Source organism: Rosa rugosa, chromosome 3, assembly GCF_958449725.1.
Source record: "Rosa rugosa chromosome 3, drRosRugo1.1, whole genome shotgun sequence".
NCBI lineage: Eukaryota > Viridiplantae > Streptophyta > Magnoliopsida > Rosales > Rosaceae > Rosa > Rosa rugosa.
In genome coordinates this window covers 13,072,489-13,099,041 of record NC_084822.1, presented here as the reverse complement: position 1 = coordinate 13,099,041, position 26,553 = coordinate 13,072,489, and the positions used below count along the sequence as shown (strand labels likewise).

General features: G+C 38.8%; 3 protein-coding genes across 4 annotated transcripts in view; all 3 read left to right on the top strand.

Moving 5' to 3' along the window:
* The first annotated feature begins 13,797 nt into the window (after nt 1-13,797).
* Nucleotides 13,798-14,408, top strand: LOC133737257 (uncharacterized mitochondrial protein AtMg00810-like). Its single transcript, XM_062164854.1, has 2 exons — nt 13,798-13,805; nt 13,868-14,408. Exons 1-2 carry the CDS (start codon nt 13,798-13,800, stop codon nt 14,406-14,408), a joined length of 549 nt encoding a protein of 182 aa, XP_062020838.1.
* Nucleotides 14,409-17,484: 3,076 nt separating this feature from the next.
* Nucleotides 17,485-19,522, top strand: LOC133736086 (probable CoA ligase CCL6). Of its 2 annotated transcripts, none has more exons than XM_062163521.1 (7): nt 17,485-17,562; nt 17,678-17,794; nt 18,068-18,313; nt 18,437-18,576; nt 18,767-18,949; nt 19,035-19,154; nt 19,238-19,522. In XM_062163521.1, the coding sequence occupies exons 3-7, from the start codon at nt 18,121-18,123 to the stop codon at nt 19,283-19,285; spliced, it is 684 nt and encodes a 227-aa protein (XP_062019505.1). In that variant the 5' UTR covers nt 17,485-17,562; nt 17,678-17,794; nt 18,068-18,120; the 3' UTR covers nt 19,286-19,522. The 2 variants fall into 2 exon arrangements, with proteins under 2 accessions (XP_062019505.1, XP_062019506.1); XM_062163522.1 differs by having other exon boundaries at nt 17,512-17,562; nt 17,675-17,794.
* Nucleotides 19,523-19,959: 437 nt separating this feature from the next.
* Nucleotides 19,960-26,553, top strand: part of LOC133736080 (TMV resistance protein N-like) — a 69,966-nt gene continuing 63,372 nt past the window's right edge. Inside the window, exons 1-6 of the mRNA XM_062163515.1 lie at nt 19,960-20,661; nt 20,794-21,904; nt 22,078-22,353; nt 22,435-24,286; nt 24,387-24,524; nt 25,257-25,367. Coding sequence (XP_062019499.1) covers nt 20,165-20,661; nt 20,794-21,904; nt 22,078-22,353; nt 22,435-24,228 — 3,678 coding nt within the window. The 5' untranslated portion in view covers nt 19,960-20,164 and the 3' untranslated portion in view covers nt 24,229-24,286; nt 24,387-24,524; nt 25,257-25,367. The remainder of the gene's footprint in view (nt 20,662-20,793; nt 21,905-22,077; nt 22,354-22,434; nt 24,287-24,386; nt 24,525-25,256; nt 25,368-26,553) is intronic.

Sequence of the window (26,553 nt, the reverse complement as noted above, 5' to 3'; positions counted from 1 at the left end):
CAGAAAACATAATATTCTGAAGGTTCCAAATCAATAAGCCATGTCTATTCAATCCAAGTTATCCAAAGAACACAAATTACATCTTTAGACATAAATTTGAGTTCTAAGTATCCATATTTGAAATCAACAGATGTGTTTACTGCTATTTGCATTCTAAAATTACATAGTACTACTTCTTTGGAAGCAAAATTATAGGTATAATTTTAAAATGCAAGATACAATTTTTCCGGTTTGTTAACCAACAGCTTTATGCAACAGTTAATGAAAAGTGCTTTGTGCAATATATTCACTTAAATTACAGAAAACATAAACCAAGTTGAGCTTGCAAGGTTGATTTTCTATCTAGATCAATGATCCTTATAAGAAACTAAGCTCTTTTTGTACCTGTAAATTTTAACAATGCCTAAAATTTAGGGAGATTTTTGCATGCATTGTCATACCACAAAACATAGATACAATTTTCAAACAATTCATCTCATAATAATAAGCATATCAAATCACAAGCAAAAGCAATACAGATATGCATATACTCAATTTTGATTCCGCAAAAACATTCTAAGAAATTAAATTTCATCCAGTCACCATCTACGCTAGCCTATGCGCACGCTGAGAATGCTGCTAGGGTTCTTGTGCTCAACATTTATCAAAAACAATTTGAATCGAAACAAGATTTTGTTAAGTCTTAACCTTTGCAATTTTCCCAATTTTGTTGCAAAAACTCTTTTGCAGAAGCATGAATTCAAAAACAGAAGGCAGCAAAACATCCTTCTTGGCATCTTAATTCGACAGCATCGGGGTTTTGAATTTCCAAAAAAATGAATCATCTTGTGTGCTTCTGATTCCAAAACCCTGAAGATAGCCCCAAATCCCTGTTGCAACCGTCACTTTTCCTTTAGTTTATGAAGGGATACGTTTGGGCCGGGTTTGATTTTGGATCGGCACATGCTACGAATAGGCCAAAAGGTTTTTCTAAAGAGGCAAAACGTGGCTTATTTCTTCACAAAGCAAATTTTTTTTTTCTTTTTTGTTTGAAAAACTAAAATGATTTTTACATCAAATTAAACTGAAGAACAATTTTGTGAGCCTATGCTCTGATACCAATTGTAAAACAACATATACAAATCAAGCTCACACTAATTACATGTTAAACACAATAGCCTTAGAAGAACAAGCATACCATTAAAGTCCATGGTGGAAGCCATTGATGCAGCTGCAAGAACAAGGATGGAGATGAGGCTGAAATCTTCTGCCAGTCACCAACTGAAGTTTCTGAATGGGCAGAACACAATGCTTGTAAAACGGTGGTGATAACAGGGATCCTAGCCTTTTATTTATACAAGCACAAGTCCTAAGAATCCTCCCATAAAGATTATCCTTAAGAATCAAGTCTCTTTTTTAGAATCCTAATGCATCACAATTTTAGGACTTTCTTGTAGTCCAAATAATGGATTCCTAATCCAATGCTAAATACACTATCACATTATGAGATAGATTCTTTTCTAAATCCATGTTGTACTCGATTTGACGTCTAGATGATTTCCTAGTTACTCTAGGATAACCTGTGATGAGTCCATCTTTAGCCTAACAACTCGCATGGCATTCCTGACTGTCTTGATGAATGCTTGTTTTGGCGGATGAATTGTTACTCGTTTTGCTAATTCGGGATGCTTGTTGCTCAATCTTTTTGCTATGTCCTATGACTCACTCGTTGTAGATTGTCTTTCTAATTTGATGAGCTGCATTTGACTTTGCTTTTATTTTTTGTTTTAAACCCTTAGCCCACCCCATCCTTATATATATCAGTAAGAATCAAACCATGACCTTTACAATATTGACATTATAAATTACTCAGCTCACCGACACTCGTAAACTTTGAGAGAAGTTGATAACGGGAACTGTCTATATATCTTTATTTTTGTTTTTGTTTGAAACTTGAAAGTGCAGTTCACTTTCAATACACTCTTTGCAATACACCATCTCTGATTCTGTCCACGGAAGTGCGCTTTAGCCGATGTAGAAATTACACTTCTGCCCTCTCTCTTCTCTTAAACTACAGTCTTGCCATTCGCAACAATCTGGGTTTAAGCTAATGTTGCTTTCTATGAAGTTTTGAGATTAGAGGCCGAATCTTTCCATTTCTAATCGATTAGTGAATTGTTTTAGATTGCTTAATCAAAACAGTTTCTGGGTTATACTTCCTCGGTTTCTAGGAAAAGCTGTTTTAGAAGCGAGGAGGAAGAAGATGGTTAGTTTTGAAAAAAAATTACGTATCTGTTTCTTCTTCTGAAATTAAGCTTGGGATTCTGAGCTTTGTTGTTTTGATAGCAGAAACCATTTGGAGTCTAGAATCGGCCTCCAAAGTCGTCGGAATTGTCTTCTAGGCCTGTAGAGGAGGACAAGAATCACTCATCAATGCAAACATTAGATTTAATCCAACATTCCTGGTTTATTGGAATATCCCCACAAATCCAGGCTGAGGGAGTTACAGTGGAGGTGACACTCTCTTCCGACTCTTCGTGTCACTATCTCGTTGAGCCATGCTTTGATTTGGTGTGAAAGAAAGCATCTTTCAGTCATGCAGAGACAAAGGTACGCTGCTACTCTATTAATACGCAACTGCTATTTTGATTTCGGATTCAGCTGCAAACATTCGCCTGTGGCCCTTGGAAATGTTGGCGAGAAAGAATAAAGGCCCTTACTTTGGTTTCATGGATTGCTAATCTTAGTGTCAGCTTTCACATGGTTGATTAATTTTATTATATGCGATGTAAATTTGTACTAGATGCAAAGACTCATTGGAGGAAGTTTGATTAGGTTCTGGTGTAGAGATATTCACGCCATGAAATATTTGCAACTTTAGATAATTCTGTTATTACTTCAGTTTTTCTGTTGACCCGACGTAATCATGTAATAATTTACGTCAGGTAGATGGTTTGAGTTCCTGCTAAAGGAAATGATTTTTTTTTTTGTTTGAAACCTTTCTTTCATTAATGAGTTAAAAAGAAGGACAGGTTAACTTTGCTCCCTTATTGTCATTGCAGGGAATGCCCTGAGAAATCTAAGGAAGCTGTTGCATCACTAATGGTTACTGCAGCTAGATTTTCTGATTTATCAGAGTTTTGTGACATTACGCCACTATTTCAAGAGAGGTAAGTGAACTCTGGATTATTATGTGGATCAAAAGGTAATTATTTATTGACCTGCACTTGATGGAATTTTATGAATCCCTAACTGCTTTGAAACTGACTAACTGAATTCCTAAATGATAGTTTGCTGAGAACATTGGAGAAGAAGGTTCGGTTGACATATAGCATTGGAGTTTTCAATAAAGTGGGACTCCAAGGCCTTTGAAAAAAAAAAAAATGTCTAAACCTCCTGCATTTATACAGGTCTTGGCCTACTGTGTTGCTGCAATAACACCTGTATCAGATATTCACATACAATACAAAGTCCTGGGATGTCAAAGTTTGGTGAATTTCTTATTTGGGAAAAAAGTATTGCTCTTTCGAATTCTAAGGCAGTTGCAATTTCGCAGGGCAAGCCATCAAATTTTGTAGAGCTCTCCATCCCAAGGTATTTTTCATATTTCATTTTTGGGTATCGAGTCATTTGCAATACGATATTAACTGCTTTTAGTAGTTCAGGAATTTTTTAAGACCTGTTCGTATTGGCTTTTCAAGTTTTCAGAATATCAGCTACCTACTTTAAACTTTTATGTGACCTAATGGAAATTGTAATAATAGGGACTTTCCAAATGATTGGGATCCGATCCAACACATGATAGCTGAAGGCCTGGCAAGGTCTGGATCAAAAGACGCAAAGTTAGTGGGAGAAGACATTGCTGTAAGGTGGATCAGAACCAATTATAAAGCCTACAAGAAAACAGGTGTCATGCATGAAAAATATGACGTGGAAGAGTATGGAGAATTTTAGAGGTTGTGGTGAAAAATATGTACCCAAGGTATAGCACTTTATCACTTTAATTATTATGATCCTTGGTTATTATGACACTATTTTTTATACAACTGCTATTAAATGGTCCAGTTTTGCTTCTACTGAATCCCCTTTTGAAATTATAGCACATCTAATTTTAGCTTGGAGCATTTTGGAATATCTGTTTACCAATGGTTTTATGAATTTGTTCAGATTTGTCAGCTGGCTGAACAGATTCCAGATGCAATTTTTCTTAAGGTTAACTATGAAGAGCTCAACACTGTGTGCCATGGTCTCCACATTCATGTGATACCATTCTTTAGGTTTTATAGAGGCAGAAGGGCGAGTATGTAGCTTCAGCTGCACCATTGCCACTGTAAACTTTGCAATTCCTGTTGATGTTGGTTTGTAATTTTGAATAAAAGGATCAGTGGGTATTTATGATTCGAATTATGCTAATTGGGTTGTTTTACAGGTCAAGAAATTCAAAGATGCATTAGCTTAATATGGGACTGAGGATTGAAGTCTTGGCTGAGATAGGTGAAATATCAGCAAGATCTTCTTCACCATCAACCAAAGAAGAGAGGGTGGGGGAGGATTTGGTCATGTAAAACATAGATTTATCTGGTGTTTGGAGCAATGTGATCCATAACCATGTGGGCTTGCTCTCTACGGGCGTGTCCATCCTTCTCTGATTGCAATTTGCTTCTTCCATCTTTGGTGGTTCTGCTTCCCTTTTCATGGGCTACATGGTAGTCAACACCCAGGAGATGATTGAGAAGGGCACACCGTGGTGATCTGGACTACGTGAAGCATGCCATAACCCTTTTCACTGATTTCATTGCTGTTTTGTTCACACACTCATAGTCAGAGTAATTTTGTCTCTAACCAGCTTAGAATACCAGCTTTCCTTTTAATGAGTTCATACCCCGTTTTCGTTTTACAATCTTCCTACTATGCTATCTCAGTAGAAAAACCCACCTAGGGATTTGCAACCTCTGACACGACGGCCACAACTAGCATCAAATCATAGTCATGCTCAACCTGATAATCATCCATTCTCTATAAGGTGATTATTTGATTTCCAATTTTTGTTTTCTGATTCTATTTCATAAACTGTCATGTGTATGTGTAATTGGATAATTGTAGAGTTAATGATCACAACCCATTTCATTCTAATATGGAGGTACTTCTAAATACGATATTAAGCACATGCATATGGTTTTGATTGATTTACATGGAGATTATCTGAAATTTACAGTTTAACTTTGAAATCTTATGGTAGTGGCATAATTTCTTTTCTGTTGAGATGTTATATCAGAGGATCTCATAAAAGAATAATGTATGGCAGAAATTGGTCGTACTGTAACTGCCTATATTATGAGGACTTGAATTACAAGCCTTGTTCTGTAAAGTTTGCACCAAATAATAAGCAATGTACTTGAATCATAATCATTATTCTCCCACTCATACCCCACTAACTTCATTCACATATCCTTCTATTTTTCCTGCCCTGCCAAGCAGAACTCCCTACCTCTCTATTCCTCTTAGTTGCCATGAAAGAGTTACACTATGGTGTTCTCGATGACATGGTCTTTCCACCTTAAAATGACCCCCTTTCACCTAACTGTGCACTAATATATACCCTCCCTCTTCTTCACCTTATGCTCAACTTCTCCACCTTAGTACCTTACTCTCTCTTACTAAACCAATCCACAAATACATCAAAGTAAAACAATGACTCCCCAATACCTCTTCTCAGTATTCTTTTTCGTGATCTTCTTCTTCCATTTGCGCATAATTTCTGCTCAATCTCCAGCAGTTGCATATTTGCTTCAGAATGCTTATAGCTGCATATCTGCTATTCCTTTTGGACCATTTTTCTTTTTAAGTTCACAATAAAGGTGCAGAAATAAAACAAATTGGCGTCATCACTGAACATAGAACATTTGAAAAATATATTGAGAACTTACAATGCATGTAAGAGGCAATATTTAGTCCCAAAAAGTTTTACTTTCGACAACGACACATCAAAAATGAAATTGCATAGAAATAGAGCTGTGTCTTTTGTTAATAAGCATATTTCACTGTATCATTTGAGCAGAAGAACGATTAATCTGTAAGAGTTTTATGTTCTGCAGCTTTGCATTAGAATTATGCATGCAATGGAAAAAGTAACCCAACTCTTTTCTCTAATTTAAGCTCTGATGTGCCCTTTGACTTTGTAATATCTCCTCTCTTCTAACCATATTGAGTCCAACGATGTGTCTTTTAGCTCATGGCTAGCTCTCATCTTTTTCCCACCAAATCCCAGGCCTGTAATCATTTAAAGTTTTGATGCAAAGCTTTGAGTCTCTATGTTCTAATTGAAATTGAATCCCAATCTGATATACCTTCATAACTTACGTGCTCGATAAGGCTGAGAGATATAGATGAAGCAAAGACATTGTTCTTTTTGCTACTCACAATCTCCAGCAGTAAAACTTCGAAGCTGTAAACATGTGGTTCCTACACTTAATTATTATGTATTTTCATGTTACAGGGCAATTGATTTCTTTTGGTTTCCAAATAATTTTGAATCAATATGTTTTTGACTCTACATGACACCATGATATTATCATCTAAGGAAAGAATGTTTAATTACTTGCTAAATTATCAAGACGGAAAGAAACAGAATGATAATGTACCAATGTGACAATGTTCTGTATGGTTATTTGAAGAAGTAGGGAGATAATTACTGGCTGTTTTCACCTGTTTATTCATGTTTGCAGTTGTATTAGACTATTACAAGATTAGATGTATCGCCTGGAAGTGTCTCTCGGTTACAAAAATGTAGAACAAGAACAAGGCTGGGAAAGTGTTATTTTTCTGCAGCAGGCCGCAGTTTGTGACGGCTACCTTGTAAGGGCGGTTGAATCCTCTTTCTGCCACGACAGCTCTCTTATCTCCTGTCAGCGTGATTGGCTGAGACCCTCTAAAGCTGTGTTCTTTCAGATTCGGAAGCTTGACATGTTTCAAAATGAAGATGGAGAGAGAGACATCATGGTTAGAAGAAGAGGTTTGTTTTCCATCATCCGTCATAGCTTCAATTTGGTTGAATCAATTATAAAATGCATGAGTTTCTCTGATTTCCTGAGTCCTTGATGCTTTGTTTTTTGTTGAAACTGGGAGAGATTGAATACCTTATTATGACAGTTTCTAGGAATGAAGACCGCTAAATGCTGAAGAATGGAGTGGATTTATGTTATTTTGCATATGTATGGTCAAGTGATGTTTAAATGTAGTGTTATGAACCGTTATTCCTGGTTGTTGTCAAATAGTACTGGTAGTAGTATATATATCAACTTCACTGATTTAGTTTGCTTTTGAGACATTGAACTGTAGGAGTCTGTATGACATATTGGAATCTGCTTCTTCTTGGCCCCTTGGCTGGTATGCTTAAATAGACTCAGCCGTGTATGCTTGAGCTATTAGTTAATTTTCTGCTTCTGATGATGTTTTTCTGTTTGAAGAAGTATATAAGTTAGATTTCGGTAAATGCAGAAGTGATAGGTGCATTGTTTTGGCGTGTCACTATATTGTCCTTGCGATTCGAAAGAAGTGGTCATTATATGTTTGTCGGAGGGTTTAAGGCTATGTGTATAAGACTGCACATTAAAGTTTTGTTATGCCTGCAGATTTGTAAACAAAAGGAAAAAAGATTAGATTTTTATATGTTTTAATCCTTGCAGGGAGATCGTTGTGGTATATTATATGACTCAAATTCCCCCTGATGGATTATTGCAATGGAGGTAATAATAATACTGTGATTCTTTGTTTCATATTTGAGCATATTATGCAAGACACTTGAATGAAGAAATGCTATGTTGACTGTTGAGAGCCCGTTTTTGTGACTGGTTGAAGTATTGAACAACTGAATCTTTCTAGAAGGATTGTGACTTTTTAGCCTTATGCTTATGTTTTGTTTTTTGTTTTTTATTTTTTTACAGGCTTGTGACAGCCATGCCATTACATATGTTCCACTTTATGACACCCTTGGTAGGCTTCCTTTTCTTTTTCAAGAATTCTTTGCGCATTTATCATTTTCCAGTGGCAGATAGTGAAATTCAATGATGGTGGTCGAGTTTAATTAATTGAAGGGAAATTCTAAACTGTCTTAAACTTTTCCCTTTATCAAATTGTCTAAATTGAAGGGATTGAGCTGTGTTCAGTGGCTGGCTACTGAATGCTTGGTAGTTGCCTATCGGCCTCTTCCCAAAAACTTAACGGGTTCTGTTGGAAACTGCTGAACAGTACCAAGCGTTTGATAGCTAGCCACAACAAAAGTTCAGTAGCCAACCAGCAAACATGCCAAACAGTTTTTGAATTCTACAGGTATAAGGGAAAGTTTTGGGAAATTAAGTTGTGGGGGGTCTAGGGAGAAAATGGTGTTGGAAAGTAGAGCAAAATTAGCTTAGTATAATCTGTCAACATTTAACACATTCACTCTGATTCATCACATTGATTCTATGTTATTAGGCCTTAATAGGGCTAGAATAGTTTACCTTTTTTGTATCCTAGAATCAAGCTGTATTCTTGTATATATGTTATACTGATCAATAGAGCAAGATATCTCTCCAGCAAATTAGTCTTTGTTGTTTTACATGGTATCAGAGCAGGACTAGATCCTGACTCTTCTTCTTCCCTGCTGCACTCTATCTTCTCGTGTAGCTTGCTCTCTAGTCTCTCACCGACCCAACCAACATGGGTAAAGACGACGGCAAATCACATGCCGATTCCTCCAATCCTCCTATATCCGAAATGTCAAAATCAGACCTTTCTAATCCTTATTATACCCATCATTCAGATCATCCAGGGCTAGTCCTAGTCTCTAAACCTTTGAATGGAGATAATTATTCTGGTTGGAAAAGGGCTATGACTTTGGCCTTAAACTCCAAGAACAAGCTCGGTTTTGTGAACGGTTCAATCAAGGCTCCCTCAGAAGAAGCGGATCCGGAAGGCTATGCGACATGGTCGCGGTGTAATGACATGGTGCACTCCTGGATTGTTAATACTGTCAACCCAGAAATTGCAGACAGTGTTATCTATTATTCTACTGCTCATGAGGTTTGGGAAGACCTCCGTGAGCGATTTTCTCAATGCAATGCGCCTCGCATCTTTGAGATACAGCGAGAAATTGCTAGCCTACGACAAGTGTTTGGCTCCAGTTTTGCTGCAGCTGGTCAACAGTCTCTTTTCTGCGCGGGCGTGCCAGCACCGTTCGGGTGCGGTCGTCGGGGGTGTCCCTTGACCTGACTTCTTTCAAGCGATTGTGGACGAGGAGAGCACCAACCTCGTCGTGGGATTCTTTGTGCCTCGTGGCGAGGACTTTTGCTGAGCTTCTTGAAAATCACAATCGATACTCGATGTTGTAGATCGAGCAGAGCGAGAACCACTGGGAAGTGAGGAGAACTTGCTAAAGCGTGACTTTAGCTTGGCTGGGTTGCTAGGGCGTTACCCTTGCTTGGCTGGTTCTGTAACCGTTGTGGTCGCGGCACTACCGTCGGCTCCCGAGGAGACTAGGACCGAAACACGTTGACAGAGGGTTTGGTGGCACTGAAAGTCGGCTTCTGAGAAGACTAGGACTAGGAGTGAGATCACCGCTAAGAGAAAGAGAAAGAGAGGGAGAGGAGTTGCTCTTAGAGAGGTTTGCTCTAGAGAGAACTTAGATCATCTTAGAGATGTTGTTGTTGAATGTGAATGTGTGTTTTAGAATGAGAAGAGAAGGTGTTTATATAGGGAAGAAAAAGAAGAGTGAAATGATGAGTGGAAGAAAAATAATGAAAGTGGAATATGAAAGTGATTTGTAAAATATGGAAAAGATAGAGAAATGATGAAATGAAAGCAAGGCATGAAGGTGCAACAACATGGAAGTGATGATGATCTATTAAAGAGATTGTCTTGAAAAATATATCCAAGGAAAAGAAGAAAAGCATCTAGCTTTCTTCATGTGGGTAGGAAACATGAACATGTGAATATTGAGCTGGTTTTAGGTCAGTTTCTGCCCCTTTATTCCTTCAATTATTTCTCCAACAAGCATTCCAAATTTCACTATGACCTCTTCATAAAAAATGTTCCATTATGAGTGTAGATCACCCTGGCAAAATTTCAGAATTTTTGGTATAGTGGTTGGGCCGAAAACGCTGCTGGACCTCTTACAGGTCCAGTTTTCCAGTTTTGCTTCTGCAAAAGATTGGACTGATTGTTTGAAGGCCTTCCACTCAAAAACATCTCTGGCACTCTTCATAAGAAATGATCCTTGGGCTGTCTAGAATGGATCTGGAAAGTTTCAGCACATTTCGATTTCATTTGGTTAGTCTGCCACCCCTCCTTCCTTGTCTAGCTCAGTTTTTTCCTAGCCGAAGTAGGAAAATATGCTAAAGTTGACTTGTCATACTTCCATAGTAGGCTTTATTTAGCCTCTAAATATATATTTCGAGCTTGTCGACAATATATAGCTTGAGCCACTGATATTGGCTCAATTTCTCCAAAACGTGCCTTGTCAGGCCAAAATGTTCATTTTGGGTCCAAACAACAAGAACAACTCTCTGTCTCTACATACTACACAAGATTGAAAGGCTTATGGGATGAATTGGCCACATATTCAGACACAGCATATGGAGCACAGGCAGATCATTAGAAATTGATGCAATTCTTGATGGGTTTGAATGAGACTTACAGTGCAACTCGCGGGCAAATCCTCCTCATGAATCCTCTTCCAACTGTCCGCCAAGCATACGCCGCTGTCACACAAGAAGAGAAGCAGCGGCTCATCAGCGACTCTCATCCCTCAACCGAATCCAGTTCTAGCGCCGCTATGGCAGTGAGGAACATCAAGCCCAATTCGATCCTAGCTAGAGGAGGACGATTCGAGAGATCTGATCGCCCCAATCAGCAGCCGGATTTCCGCCCAAATTATCGCCCAGATCGAGCACAAGACCGCCCGGATTTCCGTCCAAATTTTCGCCCAGATCGCGCACCAGAAGGACGTCGTTTTGATGGCGATCGACGACGTGGTTCAGGTAGAGGCCGACCTCAATGTTCTTATTGTGGAGATGTCGGTCATTGGGTGCAAACATGCTTTCAATTAATTGGATATCCACCGGGTCATCCTAAGGCCAAGCAGAACGGTTCAAATTCCAGAGGTGTTCCTTCCGCTAATCAGGTCTCTGAGGCGTTAGACAAGGATGAAGGAGGCCCAGTTGTTTCATTATCTGAAGCCCAATTCAAGCAGTTTCTGTCAGTCCTTAACAAACAAAATGAAGGCTCTAGCTCCAAAGCAAATGCGATCACCAAGCTAGGTTTGTCTAAAGTTGCTTCCCGCAACTGGATTATCGATAGCGGGGCAACAGATCATATCACTTCGTCATCTCAATTATTTCATACGAATAACAATTGCTCTTTACCACCTGTTTTGTTACCTAACGGAGACAAAGTGAACATTGTTGCAAAAGGGTCTTTGCCTTTGAATACTGTATATTATCTACATGATGTGTTATCTGTGCCCAAATTCAAAGTTGATTTAATGTCCGTAAGTCGTCTGACAAGAGGTCTGAATTGTTCAGTGACGTTCTTCCCTTATTGGTGCATTTTGCAGGATCTGGCTACGAAGAGGACGATTGGTTTGGGTAAACAACGTGATGGCCTATACTATTTGGTGGCACTAGCGACGGAACGAACCAGGCCTTCCATTACCACTTCTTCCAGATCCTCTTGCAACCTTGCCATTTCCTCTACCAATCTTTGGCATAATCGCTTGGGTCATGTCTCCTCTCCATGTTTAAGTCACATAGCCAAGAATTTCTTGCATTTTTCCATTCAGCCAAATAATACTTGCCATGTCTGTCCCTTGGCTAAGCAGAGTCGATTACCATTCAGTTCTAGTTCTATTTCTTCTACCAGACCATTTGAAATAATTCATTGTGATATTTGGGGTCGTTATCGACACCCTTCTCTTTCTGGTGCTTTTTATTTCCTTACTATTGTGGATGACTTCACCCGATTTACTTGGGTTTTCTTAATGCGGCACAAAGATGAAACACAACCTCTTTTGAAGCGTTTTTTTGCTCACATTCTCACTCAATTTGACTCTCGCATTACAACTTTCCGAAGCGACAATGGTAGTGAATTTATTTCACTTCGCTTTTTTTTTTCAAGATAATGGCGTTGTTTTCCAACATTCTTGTGTTTACACGCCTCAACAAAATGGGGTTTTGGAGCGCAAGCATTGTCATATTCTACAGGTGGCTCGTGCTTTAAAATTTCAAGCTCACCTCCCTCCACAATTCTGGGGGGAGTGTGTCCTCACAGCCGTCCATATAATCAATCGCTTGCCCTCGCCCATCCTTTCTTACAAAACTCCATTTGAACTTCTTTACTCAAAACCGCCTTCTTTTTCTCATCTTCGAGTTTTTGGTTGCTTAGCTTATGCAACTAATGTGCACCCTACTCATAAATTTGACACCCGAGCCATTCCTTCCATTTTCATTGGTTACCCGGTCGGTCAAAAAGCCTTCAAATTGTTTAACTTATCGACTAAGAAAATTTTTACAAGTCGAGATGTTAGATTTCATGAAACTGTGTTTCCTTATGCCTCCCATCAGCCCACTCTTCCTTCTGCCCCGTTGGCCTATGACCCAGGCCCCGTTCCACTTTTCTCTCCCTCCTTTTTTGACTCAACTTTTGACTCCCAGATGCCTCCCACGACTGTTTCTTCTTCTCAGCCATCCCCAGACACGCGACCTTCTCAGCCAATCCCAGACCCACGATCTTGTCAGCTACCGCCACCACCATCTCCGCCTCCACCAGTCCGGCCCCCCGTCACCCTTCGCCAGTATTCCCGTCGACCCAAGCCGCCTGCTCCACCACCGCTCGTCCCTCCTCCGTCGTCCTTCCCTCTTCCTACCCCTCTGTCGTCCCCGGTGCCGGGGTGGTCACCATCCCCACCATCTTCTCCGTCTCCTCCTCCCTCACCTCCACCCGAAGCTCTTTCCGACCCGCCGCCTCTCCGTCGCTCCACCCGCTCCACTGCGCCGCCTGCTCGGTTCGCCGATATCGACTTCTCCAAGCCTCACTCCAATGCTTGCTCTTACCAATCGCCCTCCTTCCCGCCAGGTCCTTCCAAAGGTACGCGGTATCCATTGGCAAATTATGTCTCTTATCATCGTTACACTCCTGCCTACTCCTCTTTTGTTGCTCAGCTCAGTGCCGTTCATGAACCCAATTCCTATTCTGAGGCGGCTGCTGTCCCCGAATGGCGGGATGCCATGAGAGCAGAGTTGGAGGCCTTGCAGGCCAACGGTACATGGACCCTCACCACGCTGCCCCCCGGGAAGTCCCCAATTGGTTGTCGATGGGTTTATAAAGTCAAGCACAAGTCTGATGGTTCCATTGAACGATACAAGGCCCGGTTGGTGGCCAAGGGCTTCACGCAGTTGGCAGGTGTTGACTATCAGGAAACCTTCTCTCCTACTGCTAAAATTGTTACAGTCCGTTGTCTCCTTGCCTTAGCTGCGTCTCGTGGTTGGTCCCTTTCTCAACTCGATGTCAACAATGCCTTTCTCCATGGTAACCTGGATGAAGAAATTTATATGTCTCCACCGCCTGGGCTCCGGAGATAGGGGGAGGAGCATTTGGTTTGTCGGTTGCATAAATCCTTGTACGGTCTGAAACAGGCTTCCAGGCAGTGGTTTTCTAGATTTTCAGAAGTTATTCGGTCTGCTGGTTTTGTGCAATCTAGAGCAGACTACTCTCTTTTTACCAGGAGGCAAGGCAAGTCTTTTACAGTCTTATTGATATATGTTGATGACATATTAATTACTGGCAATGATCCTGTGAGTATAGCTGATGTCAAGAAATTTTTGCATAAAACATTCCGTTTGAAAGATCTTGGCAGTTTAAAGTATTTTCTTGGCATTGAGGTTTCAGCATCTAAGAAAGGGATATTTATTTGTCAGCGCAAGTATGCGTTAGAAATTATAAAAGATGCAGGATTATTGGATGCTGCCCCTGTTGAGACACCCATGGAACGTGGATTAAAGTTGTCAGATAAGACTGAGTTACTCAAAGATCCAGAGAAGTATAGGCGTTTGGTTGGAAGATTGATTTATCTCACAGTGTCAAGGCCAGATATTACATATCCTGTTCATATATTAAGCAGGTTTATGCATCAGCCTCGAAAAGCTCATTGGGAGACAGCTTTGCGAGTGGTACGCTACCTCAAGTCAGCTCCTGGTCAAGGCTTGTTCTTTTCCTCAAATAGTGATCTTCGGCTACGAGCTTTTTGTGATTCAGATTGGGCAGGATGTCCACTTACAAGAAGGTCTACTACAGGGTATTGTGTGTTCCTAGGGCCTTCTTTAATTTCATGGAGGTCGAAACGTCAGAAAACAGTCTCTCTTTCTTCAGCTGAAGCAGAGTATCGTGCTGTGAATTGACTTGGTTACGTTATTTGCTTCAAGACTTGGGGATTTTACACCAGGAAACGACATTGCTCTATTGTGACAACAAGGCTGCTTTACATATAGCAGCAAATCCAGTGTTTCATGAACGTACAAGGCATATAGAAATGGATTGTCACTATATTAGGGATAAAATCCAAGATGGTTCAGTGGAGACACGGTTTGTGAGTTCTGGAAATCAACTGGCTGATGTTCTAACTAAAGCTCTTGGCAAGGAGGACTTCGAGCTTATGATTCGCAAGTTGGGTGTGCAGGATATCCACTCTCCAACTCGAGGGGGAGTGTTGGAAAGTAGAGCAAAATTAGCTTAGTATAATCTGTAAACATTTAACACATTCACTCTGATTCATCACATTGATTCTATGTTATTAGGCCTTAATAGGGCTAGAATAGTTTACCTTTTTTGTATCCTAGAATCAAGCTGTATTCTTGTATATATGTTATACTGATCAATAGAGCAAGATATCTCTCCAGCAAATTAGTCTTTGTTGTTTTACAGTTTCCCTTCAAATTTATTTGATTGACATTTCATGGTTTATGTTGCAGGTGCTAATGCAGTTGAGTTCATCATCAACCATGCTGAAGTTTCAATAGCTTTTGTTCAATAGAACAAAATCCCTGCTGTGAGTTATTTTCCAAACTATTATCTCATTATTATAACTGGATATATGTTTGAACTTTGAAGCCACTGATGTTTTATGTTTCGAGACCATTCATAATCCAATTTTGTAGTAAACATGATATAATTACAAAGTCCAACTTGCCTTGTATGCTTGATGGTTAATCTTAGTTTCTTTCCTAGTATGCACTCCGTTTATATAAAATTTATTTCCCTCTCCTTTTCTTGCTTTGTAAGATCCTTACGTGGTGATTCTTTCTGCAGATTATATCATGCCTTCCAAAATTGTTCTACGCATTTGAAAAGTAGGTTATATACTATTTCCTTAAATACTTCAAATTTGAGGTCCAAGTTGTTAGGATTGTATCTAAGGTATACATCTGCGTTGTTCAGCAATTGTCAGCTTCACGAATGTTTCTAGCACTCAAAAGAAGGAAGCAGAAGAACTGGGGGTATCTTGCTTTTCGTGGGAGGAATTCTTTCAGTTGGTAACTTCTCGACACTGTTTTCTCATATAAGTTCTTGTTTTGAGTAAAGGATTGACCATTAACTTTCAACAATATAAAATCGTCTATTATCTTTCATTTTCTCAGGGAAATTCAGATTGTGAACTCCCTCCAAACAGAGGACTGCTGTTTGCACAATAATGTATACAAGTGGAACGACTGGAGAACCAAAAGGCGTAATCGTTACTAATGCAGCATTAATGTCAGAAGTATTGTCAACAGATCATATACTTTTCCTCACAGATAGAGTGGTAAATAACTTCACACAGTTGACATCTTCAATTTTTTAGCTTTTAAACATATTCGATCTTGATGTTTCTGAATTAATGCTTATTCTGCCTCTCTAAAAAAAAGAAAAGAAAAGAAAAGAAGAGGCAGATAGCTTCTGTAACTTGTCATGAGTTGTTTGGGGTGCAATCTGGTGATTAATTTTCACCAGGTCCTGTACCTATGTTTGGTCCATTGCACATTTTGGAAGCATAAATGTACCTCATTTATATGTCAGAGGCAAATAAACTTGCAGAGAACATGTTTTGGTCATGGAGATTTAGTAGTTTTTTCACTGAAAAGCCCAATACATGGCCATTTTTGTTTTGGATTTTGTAGTATTATCAATATGAAAATTATTTCCTCATTCTTAAATGAAAATTGCGGTCCTTATTCTGTTTCCATACATATATGAGGTGCCTGTTTAAAATGCTATTTATGCCATGACCAAAATTTAAATCATGTGGATGCAATCCAATTTAGCGAGCAGTTAAAGTTTATTGTAACATCTTCAAGATGTGTTGCTATTGCCAAGACATGATTAATAAAAGTTGGGGTTGTATCGTAACCCTCAACTAGGGGAAATTTATACTTTCATTTGATCCATATTAGATCAAATTATGCTGAAATCTTTATGGTTGGCCATCAAATTACAGATTTTCTACCAACAAATTAAACTGAGGGTACTTATACAATTTTGAGTATAGTCATCCTCTGAAAGGTGCTTATTGCAGATTTATTTTATAGTTCATATTTTTTCCAAAGTAACTCTGTTGAATTATGACCAATAGATGGTTAAGGATTATATTTTTTATGAAGTTTAGTTACTGAACTCAATAAACATTTTGACATTTCCCTGAAGGCAATAATATTGACTACTGAAATAAAATAAATTCTATTACAGTGTACAGAGGAAGATTCATATTTTTTGTTTCCCCCGTTGACCACCAAATAAGTATATCTACAAGGGATCTTCAATGGGCTTCTGGCGACGCATAAGTATATGTCATTGTTGCTATGTTCTTTTCCTTTAGTTTCCTTACTAAACTTGATTGGTATTCTCTTCCTTACTTACCAACTTCAACATCTGTCCAATGTGATTGCCATTGGACTTGCAGGATGTCAGGTTTTTACTGGATGACCTTCAGGAACTAAGCCTACTATGTTTTGTGGGGTTCCTCGAGTTTATGATCGTATATGCACTGGTAAAACAGATTCATCAATTTGAACTGTTCACATGTATGTCCTTGAATTTCTTTGTAGTTAATATTTGGCTTAAATATTGTTTCCAAAGGTATTACCAAAGAGTTGTTGGTCTAGCGGTCAGGCCCTTGGTTTGCTCCCAAGTGGTCTGGGGTTCGACCCTCTCCCAAGGTACCCACCTAGCAATTGCTAGAGTTTCCAGTTCCCCAAATGTTGTGGGGTCAGGCGGGGGACCTAGGGATTAGTCGGGTCAAAGACTCGGATACCCTAGTCTAAAAAAAAAAAAAAAAAAAAAAAAAAAAAAATTGTTTCCAAAGGTATTGCTAGTAGAGTTTCATCTGGTGGTGTGCTGAGGAAGACCCTTTTCCAGTATGCATATAACTAGTACGTCTCACTGAAACCTCCTTTTTTGTTTGCATTTGTATTCCTGCCATAAACTAATTAATATTTGTATGGCAGCAAGTTGGCAAATCTGGAGAAGGGTCGACCACAAGAAAAAGCGGCACTTCTCTTGGACAGGCTTGTGTTTAACAAGGTCAGTCATTCTATCCTTCACCTCTCCTTTATTGAAATTTCTGGTTTTACATTCAAACAATGCATTACTTCTATTTTATGCGTTACATTCTAACAAACTGTGTTACTTCCAGTAGATAAAACAAGCATTAGGAGGACGAGTTCGTATAATGTTGTCTGGTGCTGCGCCTTTGCCCGGGCCGTTGAGGAATTTTTGAGGGTCACCAGCTGCAGCACTTTATCACAAGGATATGGTATGGTTAACTGCATATCATAATGAATATAACCTTTAATCAGTTAAATCATAGTGAAGATTCTGGAATGTATATGAGCATAAGTATTCAACTCACTGTGCTCCCTTACCTTAATTCGTGATATATGTGTTTGACCTTTGAGATGTAGAGTATGGATGCTATTGTACTCATTCAAATAACCTTAATTTTCTAAATCAGCTACCACGACACGTCAGAAGCAGATATATATGAAACGAAGAGAACTATAATTCATCAATTTGTTAAATATTGTAGGCCTTACTGAAAGCTGTGGTGGCTGTTTTACGTCCATTGGCAATGTTTATCCTATGATTGGGACTGTGGGTGTCCCCTTGACAACTATTGAAGCACGGCTTGAGTCGGTCCCAGAACTGGGATATGATGCACTTTCTAGTGTGCCACGTGGAGAGATTTGCCTAAGAGGAAAAACCTTGTTTTCTGGTTACCACAAGCGAGCAGATCTCACTGAAGAAGTCCTTATTGATGGGTGGTTCCATACAGGTAAATGTCTACAAAACCAGAAATGGAGTACTTTCTTGGTTGATGCTCAATCTTTTGGTTTCTTTTCAAGATGGAGGCTTCAAAATTTTTGTTGATGATTAATTTTGAGTGGATGGATCACAGGTGATATTGGAGAATGGCAGCCTAATGGAGCGATGAAAGTTATAGACAGGAAAAAGAACATATTTAAACTGTCTCAAGGTGAATATGTTACTGTGGAAAGCATTGAAAGCAAATACTTGCAATGCCCCCTTGTCACATCGGTATGTCGCTAACTTCTGTATTCTACTTGTATGATGAATGACAGGACTTGCCTTTATTTCATCAATAAATGAGTTTGTGTTTGTCTTTGTGCTACATTTGAATTTTGTGCTAGTGTCCTCCACCCTTCTTTCATGTTTTCTGAAGTTACTGATGGATATCTTAACATCTTAACTTTCATCTGGTCGGCAGATTTGGGTTTATGGGAACAGCTTCGAGTCATTTCTTGTTGCTGTGGTTGTTCCTGACAGAAAGGGCTTGGAGGACTGGGCAGCTGAGCATCATTTGACTGATGACTACAAATCATTGTGTCAAAACATGAAGGCAAGAAAATACATTTTGGATGAGCTCAATAGTATGGGTCAGAAACAGCAAGTATGTGCTACATCCCTGTTTCATGCTATGTTGCTCAAGTTTATTCATCTGACTTAAAAAAGACATCTATGTTGCACTGTTGCAGCTTCGAGGGTTTGAGTTGTTAAAAGCAGTTCATTTGGAACCAAACCCCTTTGACATAGAGAAGGATCTCATGACTCCAACTTTCAAACTGAAAAGACCGCAATTACTCAAATATTACAAGGTATGATTTTCTACTTAGATAAGAAAAATTGGAACTTTGTTAAGTTAACCCTATATATGTATGTTGAATTATATCATTTTCAGGACCGAGTCGAAAAACTTTATAGTGAAGCAAAGGGTGGAAAAGTGTAAGAACAGAGCTGCAAGCAACTATTGGATAAATCTCGCTACATCACTTTCCCAAAATTTCGATTGCCTGCTCTTTCGTTGATGAAAAACTACATATGACTGTAAAAGAATTTATAGCCGGGATTCACCCATGTTGACCTTTATTCTAAGCTTGTGTATAAATAAGTAGAGATCATATGAAATTTTCATATTTATTTTTTCATCCGAGATAAAATATTTCATGTTCACCCCAGAATTCGTGTTGGTCTCAAAAGTCGTGCTTGTACTTAACGAGAAGGTGAACGTAGTGTGCTAGTCACTCCTGAAGTTATTAAAACCATGTGTGAAACGCCAACTGAGCCTCTTCCAAAACTTGAGGTCAAAATTAACAAAAGACTTGGCATGAAGTCCAAGAAATTATGTTCTGATGATGAAATTAGTGTGGTTTCCCCATTCAGTCCAAGAAAGAAACAATGCATGAAGTAAATAGCAGTTGCTTCCACCGGTCAGTCTCTCATTTTACCAAACTCTCAAAAACCAATCTCACTTGGTTGTCATGTTCTTTCCTCATTCTTTTACAGTTTAATCTCTAAATCAAGAGCTAGTCGGTGACAACTGGCAATTGCATCTACCAATCAAACCAAACCAATAATTATCTCTCACTCATTATAAGATGCTCTTTCGGTGGTGACTGGACTGATCGGTCCTCTACCTTGAACTTCTTCTTCTTTTCTTGGTAGTTTCGTTTCATCTTACGCGCCCTTGACTTCACAATCACATTGACGTTGATCGAAGCTAGCAGGAAACTGTGATCAGTGCACCTATTTTTGAGAGCCTCTTCCGCTGCTCCTTCTTCATTCCATCAGCGAGCTGTGCGTGAAATCAAACAAGAAGCTAGATTCGATGGCCATCCAATTGAGAGCTTCTTCTTCTTCTCTCTCCTCTGCTTCTTCCACCGGTTCCTGGAGACATGATGTGTTTCTGAGTTTCAGAGGCGAGGATACACGCGACAATTTTACAGGTCATTTGCACAGGTATTTGGTTCATAGGGGGATCAACACTTTCATAGATGATGATCTTAGAAGAGGAGAAGAAATATCAGAAGCACTTCTCCAAGCAATTGAAGAATCAAAGCTCTCTCTCGTTGTGTTCTCCGAAAACTATGCATCCTCAAAGTGGTGTTTGAATGAACTGCTCCATATTCTTGAATGTAAAAGATCAAACAACCAAATGGTTGGGCCAATCTTTTACAAAGTGGATCCCTCGGACGTAAGAAACCAACGAGGTCGATTTGGTGAGGCACTTGCACAGCATGAACGCAGGTTCCAAGAGGTGTCAAGATGGAGAGCAGCTCTTTCAGAAGCAGCAAATTTATCTGGGTGGCATTTCTCGGGCACCGGGTATATCATGCACTTAATTTTACTCATTTTATTTTCTTCCAATGGTGTGTGATTATTAAACAATACTTTGCTCTTTCTCAAAGTAGCAAGGTTTTATTTTATTAAATGTTTCGTTTGATTTTAACATGGCAGGAATGAATCTAAATTTATTAATAGAATTGTTAAAGAGGTTTATGCACAACTAACAGAAGTTAAAGAACCTACATATTTGGATATGCCAAATTGCCAAGTTGGGCTACACTCTCGGGTAAAACATATACTTGAAATGTTAGATGTTGAAGGAAGTGATGTACGCATGGTAGGAATATGGGGAATTGGCGGAATAGGGAAGACAACAATTGCTAAAGCTGTTTACAATACAATTGCCCATAAGTTTGATGGTAGCTGCTTTTTGGCAAATGTTAGAGAATATTCAGAGCAACATGGAGGTTTAGTCGACCTACAAAATACTCTTCTCTCTACCATTGTGCGGCAGAAGGAATTGAAAATAAACAATGTTCATGAAGGAAACACTTTGTTGCATAAAATGTTGAGTTATAAAAGGATTCTCTTAGTTCTTGATGATGTGAATAAATTAGCCCAGCTACGTGCATTAGCCGGAGCATCAGATTGGTTTGGTCGTGGCAGCAAGATTATCATAACAACAAGAGATAAGCGTCTGTTGACTGTTCACAATGTCAATCTTTACGAGGCCAGGGAACTAGATCATCATGAAGGTAGTAAGCTCTTCAGTTCAAATGCCTTCAAGCATAAGACAAATTTAGATGACAATGAGAAGCTCTTAGTTAGTACTGTTGTTGATTTTACTCGAGGCCTTCCATTAGCCCTGGTAATTTTGGGTTTACATCTCTATGATAGACCGGTTAAAAAATGGCAAGCTATGCTAGATGGTTTTAAAAGAGATCTCCCTGAAGGCATTCAAGATATTCTCAAAGTCAGTTACGATGGGCTGAAAGAAACAGAGAAAGAAGTTTTCCTCGACATTGCGTGTTTCTTCAAAGGTAGGAATACAGAAGATGTGATACAAATACTTGAAGGTTGTGACCGCATCGATGCTATGCTAAGTATTGAAGTTCTTAAAGAAAAAGCCCTCATAAATGTTTCTAAATTTGGTTTTATAAGTATGCATGATTTGCTAGAAGAGATGGGAAAAGGAATAGTTAACAAAGAGTCAAAAGACCCTGGAAAGCGTAGTAGATTGTGGTATCACCATGATGTCGTCCAAGTTCTAACGAAAAACACGGTAAGTAATTCCATATGCTCATATTTACACACACACACACACAGAGTAACCAATATCTGGATAATATGTATTATGATTTTCTTTTGAATTGTTAAAAAAAGAATAAAAATCAAAACAGTTGCATTTTATTATTGAAGTACTTGTTGCTAATACAATTGCCATTTTCATACTAGGGAACAGGTAATATTGAGGGCATAATGGTAAAGATGCCCATAGAAGATGAGATACACTTGAGTCCTAAATGCTTTAAAAGGATGAAAAATCTTAAAATCTTTATAAACATCAATGGACGGTTTTGTGGAAAGGTTGTTCATCTCCCGGATCAATTGCGGTTACTTGATTGGCCTAAATGTCCACTAAAATATTTTCCCTCCAATTTTGATACGAAGAAAATGGTTCATTTTAGTATGCCTGGCAGCCGCATCTCAACTCTTGGAGAAAGATTCAAGGTATTTATAAATTTTCAGTTATTAAATTTTTCAGACCGTACCAATTTACCATTGATTTGTTTTTCTGCTTTGTTATAACAGAGTATGCAGAATCTGAAATCCTTAAATTTGAAGGAATGTGAATCCTTAGCACAAATCCCAGACCTGTCTGGAAGCCCAAACTTAGAGTTCCTGAATCTAAGTGGGTGTAAAAGGTTAGAGGAGGTTCACTCTTCGGTTGGATCCCTCGAAAGGCTTATTAAGCTGAATCTTGGAGGGTGCTCTAAACTTGTGATGCTTCCTGAAAAAGTCAACTGGAGATCCCTCGAAACCATAAATTTGAAGAAATGTGAATCCCTAGCACAAATCCCAGACCTGTCTGGAAGCCCAAACTTAGAGTTCCTAGATCTAAGAAGGTGTAAAAGGTTAAAGGAGGTTCACTCTTCGGTTGGATCCCTCGAAAAGCTTGTTCACCTGAATCTTCAGAATTGCTATAAGCTTGAGAGGCTACCTGAAAAAGTCAACTGGAGATCCCTGAAAGACATTATTCTTCACCAGTGCATAAGGCTGGAGAGTTTCCCTGAAATTGTGGGAGAGATGAAATACATGACATCCTTGAGTCTATACGAAACTGGCATCAAAGCATTGCCTTCATCCATTGGATATCTAATTAACCTTGAAATTTTGAGGTTAGAAGGATGTGGAAACCTCACAGATCTACCTTGCAGCATCTATGAATTGCAAAATCTAGAGAAGGTTATTTTGTCCGGGTGCCCAAAATTCGCAACATTCCCAAATAAGGTGGAGTCAGAAGTGCTTCCAACTTACTCAAAGGTTTCACATGACAACCGCGACTCTTTATCGAAAAGAAATAGATGGATTCCAGGCAGTTCATTGGAGCCAGAGCCAGACACTGAATTCAATTCGGCGCTTCCTTGGTTAAATCAATTCATTGCGGATGGATGCACTTTGTCTAATATTGATTTCCTCGCGTCCCTTGATTGTGCATCCACTCTAGCTTACCTTGATTTATCAGGAAGCCCCATTGTTATTCTTCCCGAATGCATCATCAACAAATTTGTCAACTTGAGGGAACTCTATTTGAGCGGCTGCACGAGGCTCGTAGAAATTCCAGAGCTTCCACCAAGTATTATCTGGTTGGATGTGAGGGATTGCGTATCATTGGAAAGAATTTCCAAGTTGTCAAACATTTTGGAGCGTAAAGAATCACAAATAACGATTGAGGAGATGGACTTGACTAATTGCTGGAGACTCTGTCAAAATTTGGTTGAGATGGCAAACAAGGATGATGATGAGTTGGACGCTGATCTCTTCTCTCGACTCCTATCTTCTCAGCAATTCAAATTCACAATTAGATTTCCAGTTCCAAGAAGCGAGGTTCCAAAGTGGTTCAGCTGTCAAATGGATTTTAAGGGGCATCGACGGTTTGATTTTTATATCGAAACACTTGCAAATTTCAAATGGGACAACACAGGATTGGCTCTCTGTGTTGCTGCTGATCAAAAGCTTCAAGATGTTTGGACTGGTTTGCTCGTCTATATTCACATCAATGAAGTAAGAGTTTTAACTCTCGGCACACAGTGGGTTGATTCAGCAGAGTCGGATCATGTGTGGCTGGGCTATGTTCCATTCCTTGAAATGTGGCGGTTTGGTTATATGCGTCCATTGCCACCTTTTACTTGTCGAGTCATTATTTATCAAGATGAGGAGTCTGATTCCTCCATAAAAAGCTGTGGTGTCCACCTTGTAATGCCACCCAATGAAGACGTTTGTATGAAGCTAATCCGTGCAGAGAACCTCACCAGTGAACTTTCTGATGATGAAGTTTACCTTTCTGATGATGAAGTTTACCTCACTAGAGAACCTCACCAGTGAACTTTCTGATGATGAAGTTTACCTCACCAGTGAACTTTTTGATGATGAAGTTTATCAGGTATCGTTTCCTTTTGTGAAAATCTCCCCATTTCAGAGATAATAACTGACATTTATAGCAAAACGGAGGACTGACATCTGAACATAAATTGCTATTGCAGGACTCATGAGACAATTATCGTCCCAAACAGAGGACTGACTGCAAAGAATTATTTACTGATGCGCAACTGGAGAACAAAAAGCTATAATTATTACTGATGCAGCATAGCATTGTCTATGGACCAGTGTCACGAATACAGGTTTACATTTTCAAATTCTCCCTTTCTTTGATATCTTTGGATTTTCAAAATTGGTTTGTAATATCAACTCTTTGTTGGCATTCTCCATATGTGTGGATAGATCGAGTTGAACTAGTTTAGCATGCCCGGTACCATGTAACTAATAAATGTAAAATTGCATCAGGGAAAGGAATATTAATTTTGTAATATATTTAGAAGCTTGATCTAGTGCACTAAATCTACTCCACTAAACTCATCGATGAACTTGTAGACGTTTTCTCTTCCAATAGCCAATCTCAAGGTCTTTCTATTTTCTGAGTTTATAGCATCATTTTCTGAATTTATTTCCTCATTCAACAACTAAAGAGTTTAGATCAGGATTGTTTCAATCGATCACCATGCCAAACATATATTTACGGTGTCTGATTAGAGTGATATTTACTTGAAGGCATGATTTAAGATATGGAAATCAAGTTTATTCACATGCATTGTCCAATTAATGCAGTGTAATTGCAATGATTTTTTTTTTCTTTCATTTTATCAGTTTCTTGTTGAGTTACCACTCACCACTACATTATATTGAACTTGAGAAATATCTGTCCTTTGTTTTTGTTATTGTAAAATTTATGCATGCCTTAATTTGTTCCTGTGGGTAAATATAGTTTCCTCTGGTAGAACCATACACTGTTCCAATATGCATACAACTTTGCCAGCTCATCAGTTGAAATTTTGCATTTGCATGTTCATTGGCAGTCCTATTCTAAACTACTGAAAGGTTTAAATAACAAGAAGCTGGGATATCAGAAGAAAAGTCTTCCAAAAGACGAAGCACCACCTTGCCTGCACAAGCTTGACTTTACAAAGGTCAGTAATTCTATCCTTCATCATTCCATTATTTGAAGTAGCTGGTTTTACATTCAAAAAATGTGTTGCTTTCTTTTTTTAAGAACACACACTACAAGAAATATAGAAAACTGAGAATGTGGTGTCCCAATTGTCGTATTTGTTTACTAATTTGCTTGCCTGCATCTCAAAATATCAATCACAATCTACACAAAATGGATTTGTTGCTTTGCATATTATTTGTCCTTGTGGTCAAGTGTATTTTCAAAGCAACCAGCCTCTTCCAACTTTACCTCAGAAACCAAAAATTTTCCCTTCAGAAAAGTAGGTATTGGAAACTATGAGTAGAGGGAATTCTTTTAATGCTATGTATGGATTACAATAGAACAAATGCATCTAATATTCACTTGTACTTTGTATATGGCCATATCAAAGATGCATATGCTATTGGTCATAATAGGTCCTTATTGGACTTTTGTACTTGTATTGTAATAATGTGTTACTAGTCCTGAGCTATGATCAAATCTAAGACTACTTAATTTCAATCAAGATTCTCAAAGAGAGGAAACTGAGTGATGATGGTGATTAGAGAGTTCTGAAGTATAATGAAACTCAGATCTCTAGCTACATAATGAGTTAATGAAATAATGATCTAAATTTGTCGAGAATTGAGGGACAATATTTTCGTGTGATTGAGCTCTTCTACAGATTATGTAAATTATGAAGAACATTGAGGTGCTTGTTGGTTTACATAAGGCAATAATTTTTCACTCCACCACCAAACATAGACATGAACTAATTTTCTGCCAAAATAAAGCACATTTTATGGGCTATCTATCCATTCTATACAACGATCTATTCAATAAATGAAGGGAATTCCATTCACCACCACTGAAGTTCCTTTTCTTTTTCAATAATTCTTAGTGCATCATGCATGTATTACTTTCTAGTTAGGGTTAGTGAACTTCAGTGGTGGTGCTTTCTTCTGAGTAAATGAAGGGAATTCTAAATGGTCTTGACTTTTACCTTTCCAAAATATACCAATTCACCTTCTTTTGTAAATCGAACTTAGTGGCTAGCTACTCAATGCTTGGTAGTTGCCTGTCGAACTCTTGGCAACAACTTATGTTTGGAAACTACTGAACACTACCAAGTGTTTGAAAGCCAGCCACAACGAAAGTTCAGTAGCGAACCACCAAACTTGCCA